Consider the following 5,995-nt stretch of genomic DNA (forward strand, 5'->3'; position numbering starts at 1 on the left):
ACTCCTAATCCTTACTAGTATACTGATTAATAAGTTTTTTTTAATGCAATTGTTCCCAACGATGTAAAAAGAAAATCCAAGAATATTAAAGGGAACAAACCAAGCTGATGGCATTCTCATTAGTGTTACTTGTGTAATATTGAAGTTATATTGATATATTGAAAGGATCTGACTTCCATGAGTTTACTTATTCCGTTCTATGTCTATTGAATATTTGACTTTATAAACTCTCAATAAACGAATTTCCTAGGACTTGTGTTTTTAAGATAAATCTCTTTTTAGAAGATATTTATTCCCAAACCAACTCTAATCCAATCGAACAAATGTATGATCCCTAAAAATGTTGAGTACAAAAAAAATCAAAAAATGTATAATAGGCAAACAAAAAAATGGCACTAGCAGTTTTACTGCTATATAGCCCTCAATTATATCTAACTTCACTATTATCTATGTTGTGTTTCACTTCAATCTAAAACTTTAAATTATGTATTCTCAAAAGAGCTAGCCTTTTTTGAGAGATAGCTTATAAACTGAAATAACAATTTATATTATAAACTGAAATGTTATGACCTACAACCACATATACATATATAAAAATAGTCCCACTGAACGTTTGACATGTTTAGATTATGCAGCTCAAATAATTTGTTATAAAATATTTTAAAGCTTAGTTTCTTGTAATTAAGACAAAACTCTCCATTTTTACTTCTCCCCATACAAATGTGTGTCCTTTACTATGACTCGAGCAGGCTTCCCAGAATGAGGTGTCCAAAGGTGCTGCTTAGAAAAGATAAGTGAAGGGCTCAGTCAATATTTCACAAATTATAGTAACACTCACCCAGAGCAGAGTAATGAGGACACAGAGAAAGCTGTCTCAAAAGCTAATAATTCTATTAATTAAGCTTTGCTTTAAAAAAAAAAAACCAGTAGTATTTTTTCCAATACAAAACCTTCAATGAGACAATCTTGAGTTTTATGAAAAGGTTGTAGTGCAAGAATTTTCTTTAAGCAGATTAAAGTCAAAACTTAGGTCAAAGACATGAAAGAGAACAAACATTTCTAATTAAGATGCAACTAATGAAGATCAGCTATTTTTGTAAAGTCTGGCATTTAAAATGTAAAGTGAAAAATAACACACAAAGATCACAACAGTTACACTGAATAGTTTCAAATCTCTTACTGAATTTTTTAAGAACTATTATCTTGAACACATACCATGTACACAAACAAAAATGGTTTCAAATGAAGCACACAAAAAATAAACTTGAAAAAAAACTATGAAAATTTTCCATAGTTTAGTATAACAAAAATAAATCTCTTTCAGCAATTAAACCATAACTTGAAAAGGGAATGTAAGTTATCATGGATTTAAAAGAACCTAAATTAGCTCTACATATAAACAGAAGAATTTTCTCATACATTCATAAAGAACCCAAGCAATAGCAACTATTCTTAAAGCTTAAAACTGTTTACAGCTAACATCAGGTCAGACATGACTTAAGTGTGAAGCTGAACCCAGAGTTACTTCAAGTTACGATTTCACAAATTTTCCAGAACATGAGCTTTGACCTTGGCCTTCTGACTTTAGAATGGAAAACCAAGAATTTCAACTGTTTGCCCAGATCTTACCTTAACTAGGGCTATGAAGTCATATCTAAGCAATTAAGAGAACCACCACTGGAGTGTAAAAAGCCTGATGAAGGGTACCCTGTCTCAGTCTTTTCCAGCAAAAGACAACAATGAGGAAAATGATGAAGACATTATTTCCTTTAAAGCAAGCAGCAGACATACAAAACACTAAAGCAACTAATATATTAGAAAAAGAATTAAATGACTTAGCTAATCCTAGTTTTCAAAAGTAAAATTAGAAATGATTTTTTAAATGAAAATATTACCATGGGAAACGGTACCGAGTTTCATTTTTAAAAACAGAAAGCAAATGATAGAATCATCTAATAAAAATTTAAGTCTCATATACAAAAAAACAGTAATTTGACTTCTAAAACCAATGCCAATGTTTTTCTTTTTCAGAAACTACTTTTGTACCTGTTTCTTAAACCCAAACACCTCCAATTTTGGAGTATTAAAATAATAGTTGTCTCATTTAACTGCAAAACAAAACAAAAGTCTTCACATTTCCATGACTTCACTCTTCTATCTCATGTTCAGTGGTGGCAGCAGCAAAAAAAAGTGAAACTAGACAATTTATACAACAGCCATACAGAAGGCATTGCAATATTGCACCAATATCCTAAGATCTGGCAAGTTTTGCCAGTGTAGATCTAGTATGTATCAGCTAGAGACTCTACTCGGGGGAAAAAATGGCATCAATCTAAATGAACCACTCCCTGACTATTCTTCTTAACTTTTTCAACCATTTGTTTTTCCTTCGAGTTGAAAGGTGCGGCTAATCCTAAAACACTTATTATAAATGCTTTTTAACAGTTATTCTCCATCCATTCTCTTTGAGGTTACTGTCCTTCATGCTAGTAGCTTTCAGAAAACAAAACAAAAGCTAAGGGTTTATATCCCAGTGCCGCTAAATTTTTTGTACTAAATAAACAAATAGATATGACCAGTTAGATTATAATTCTATTCCTTAACTCTAAGTCAAAAACTGAGCTCAAATTTTCCACAAGTTGCTACTTTCCATTCAATAACAGATGCAGCAGCCTTACTAAATGTAAAGAATGGAAGTTGCACTTACTTTTAAGGGGCCTTATTTAGAAGTCTGGTATTACCTAAATTCTCTTTAAAAGTGCTTGCACGCTGCAGGGCCAAGGGCTTGTCATATATCATTCCAATTCTCACTAAAAACAGGGCAACGTTAAACAGACTGCAAAGAAAAACATGTTCAAAAAGAAGACATACATCGATAAGAACACTAACGTTTACTTTTGAAAATAAAATATAAAATGTTAGTTTCCATAAATCCATACATGTTTCAGGAATATGAGGAGTTCAAATATTACTGAATCAGTATGGACTGAAGATAGACTATTTTGACACCAAATGAGGACTCCAGTTATTTTAACTTTCTAAAAATGTTAATACATGAAAAGACATTACATCTAAAATTCAACAAGTATGGCAAACTGTGTGTGTGCAAGTGCACTAGCTTAAAAATATAGAATACTAACCACGCATAAAAGAGGATGTGCCTTATATATTCATAAGATGTATGCACGTATGAATACGCTTTCACTAACACAATGCAGATAAGAGAAGGCAGCTTAGAAATAGTGTTTTGAATATAAAAAGTTAACTTTGTAGAAAATTTATATTTTTGCATTTTCAGCAAAAAGCCATGCAAAAAGGGCAAGAGTTTTAAACTTAAACAATAAAACCAAAAGGTCTAACGGACTGAAATAAATGTTCAAAAAGATTTCAGATCAAGATAGGAACTGAAATTACATCAAGTGACACTTATCAGGTCTTCTCTTAGAAGATGCATGTCTCCTACAGTGACATCTGAGAGAAATCTTTAAAGCATAAAATCAGCTTCCCAGATAAGTGTATCATTCTATTAAACTGATTCAGGAAGTAGTTTCAAGAGCTAGTGCTTAGAACTAACTTATTGCATGAGTTTGAGGCCACTAAAAAGGAAAACAACGGATGCTAGCACAGAATGAAAAATTTTTATGCTATTAGACCAATGGCTTTGATAGTAAAACTGGTGAGGTTTTTCTTATGTTTTTAATTAACTACTCTGTCACAAACAAATTTTTTGTTTGGCTTTGAAGTGAGAGAGATGTCATTAGTTACAACGTCTGACCTCGTCCAGTATATATTCTGGAAAATGCAGGTTGCACACTTGTAAACCATCCAGCTTGCAGGGCATCCGCGGGTACTCATCTTCCTTCCACTTGTTTTCATCTGGATCAAAAGTGAGAATGGAATCGCTGTAATGACCGTTGTAGCAAAGGCCTCCAAGAACCATTATTTGTTTGTCCAGCACAGTCACACCGTGGCCATGTCTACCAATTGGCATGGATGCCAAGATGGTCCACTGATCAGTCTCTGGGTTGTACACTTCTGTGGAAGGGCAGCCCTGAGATTCAAAAGAGGCCCTCAAGATCACACAGACACCACCAAAGACATAAAGCTTGCCATTATAAGAGATCATCTTGTGAAAGCATCTTGCGTAATTCATCTTGCTCTTGTTCTCCCAGCAGTTGGTAACAACTTGAGTTCTTCTGGTCCGTTGCTCTATGGTCCCTTCTTTACTGGGGTCAAAGACACACACTTGCTTGGAGGTGGATGATGAGGTGATTCCACCAGTGATATACAACTTGTTATTGAGCACTGTCCCCTCGTGTCCATATTTGTTAACTGGATAAGGATCCACGAATTCCCATTTATCATTGATGATGTCGTATCTCTCAGTTGAATAGAAAGTCTCATCTCTGGTTCTGCCTGCTACAGCGTAAATAAACTTCCCAATAACACCAACTGCAAATTCTGAACGTGGTACAGACATATCTGCCATCCGGAGCCAAGAGTTGTGTCTGGGGTCATACCTGAACACTTTGGAAGAAGCATGGAATTCACCATCTGGGCCCAGTTCTTCCCCACCCAACAAGAACACGAAGTTATTGATAATAGCAAGGCAGTCCGGGCGCAGGGGTACTTGGGGGCCCTCTAGTTCCCACCAGACTCTTGGCTTCTTTAAGAGGAGTATTTTACTGTTAACCATGCTATGTCCAATCATTCCTCGGAATACTGTAGTTTGGGGTTTGGCAGAGCGGATGCGGCTTGATTTCATGTCCAACAAAGGCTGATGGTGAATGTTCTGAAAGTAATTCAATGCTTGTTCAACTTCGTAGCGCAGCTGTCGAGAGTATCTGTAAAATTCTGATGTCTTAACCTAAGAAAAAAGTAATAGAATTTAACCAAAAGAAAGAACATCAATGGCACATAAAACATCAAAGCCCACTAAGATGGTTAGTGTAAGATTTTAGGCTTACTTTACTGAAACTGCTTTTCCTGTTAAGATCACAAACTTTTTTAAAGCTTTTACCACATTTGTTTTTTGCAATCGATAGTTGTAATAACCTATGCACATTTCCAAGCTTTTACAAGTAAACAAGTTACTTTCCAGGCACAACCTAAATTCCTCTAAAATGTATTAATCACCATTATATGGCAGGCCCGTGGCTACAAGGACAGACAGAGGTATCACAGCAGAGAAAAATATGACCATGGTTTTCTTAATCACAAGGAACAGTATAAGAATCACCACGGCTGAAAAATTTGGGGAATTAAATTAGTGAGTTAGTAAAAACACACAAAATTCTCAGGAGGTTTTTCACATAAAGACTTGGTATCACCAACTATTATAGTTAAGAATTCAGTTAAGGAAACGCCATACTGTTTCCACGGGGGGGGGGGGGGGTCTGTATTTTAAGGTGTAATTGATGACTAAATGCCTGTATAAATGTGTCTTCTCTTACACAAAAGGTATGCATCCACAAAATTGAATGTATGTCAAATGGTATTTCAAGGGCAGTAGAGGAAATTGATATTTTTTTTCTAAATATGGTTTCATTGATTTGAAAAAGAAGGAGACGGATAGAGAGAAACATTGATGAGAGAGAAACATCCATCAGCTGCCTCCTGCACACCCTCCCACTGGGGATGTGCCCACAACCAAGGTACATTCCCTTGACTGGAATCGAACCTGGGACCTTTCAGTCTGCAGGCTGATGCCCTATCCACTGAGCCAAACAGGTCAGGGCTAAAGCAAACTTTTAAGTATTGTGCTAATGCTACAGGTAGAAATAAGCATAAGCCCAGCTGGTATTGCTCAGTGGTTGAGCATCGAAAGGTCAATATTTTTCATTTTATTTTTGAAGTTAAAACTACCTAATTAAGATGATTACTAAGATTTTATAAAGCACATTTTTAAAAATATATATATTTTATTGATTTTTACAGAGAGGAGGGAGACGGATAGAGAGAAACATTGATTAGAGAGAAACATCCATCAGCTACC

General features: G+C 35.1%; 1 protein-coding gene across 1 annotated transcript in view; it reads right to left on the minus strand.

Moving 5' to 3' along the window:
- Positions 1-3,261: 3,261 nt before the first annotated feature.
- The window catches only part of KLHL15 (kelch like family member 15), a 13,057-nt gene continuing 10,323 nt past the window's right edge, over positions 3,262-5,995 (minus strand). Inside the window, exon 2 of the mRNA XM_006764142.2 lies at positions 3,262-4,867. Within this exon, the coding sequence (XP_006764205.1) occupies positions 3,758-4,867 (1,110 nt within the window). The 3' untranslated portion in view covers positions 3,262-3,757. The remainder of the gene's footprint in view (positions 4,868-5,995) is intronic.

This window comes from Myotis davidii, unplaced genomic scaffold (assembly GCF_000327345.1).
Source record: "Myotis davidii unplaced genomic scaffold, ASM32734v1 scaffold2301, whole genome shotgun sequence".
Lineage (NCBI taxonomy): Eukaryota > Metazoa > Chordata > Mammalia > Chiroptera > Vespertilionidae > Myotis > Myotis davidii.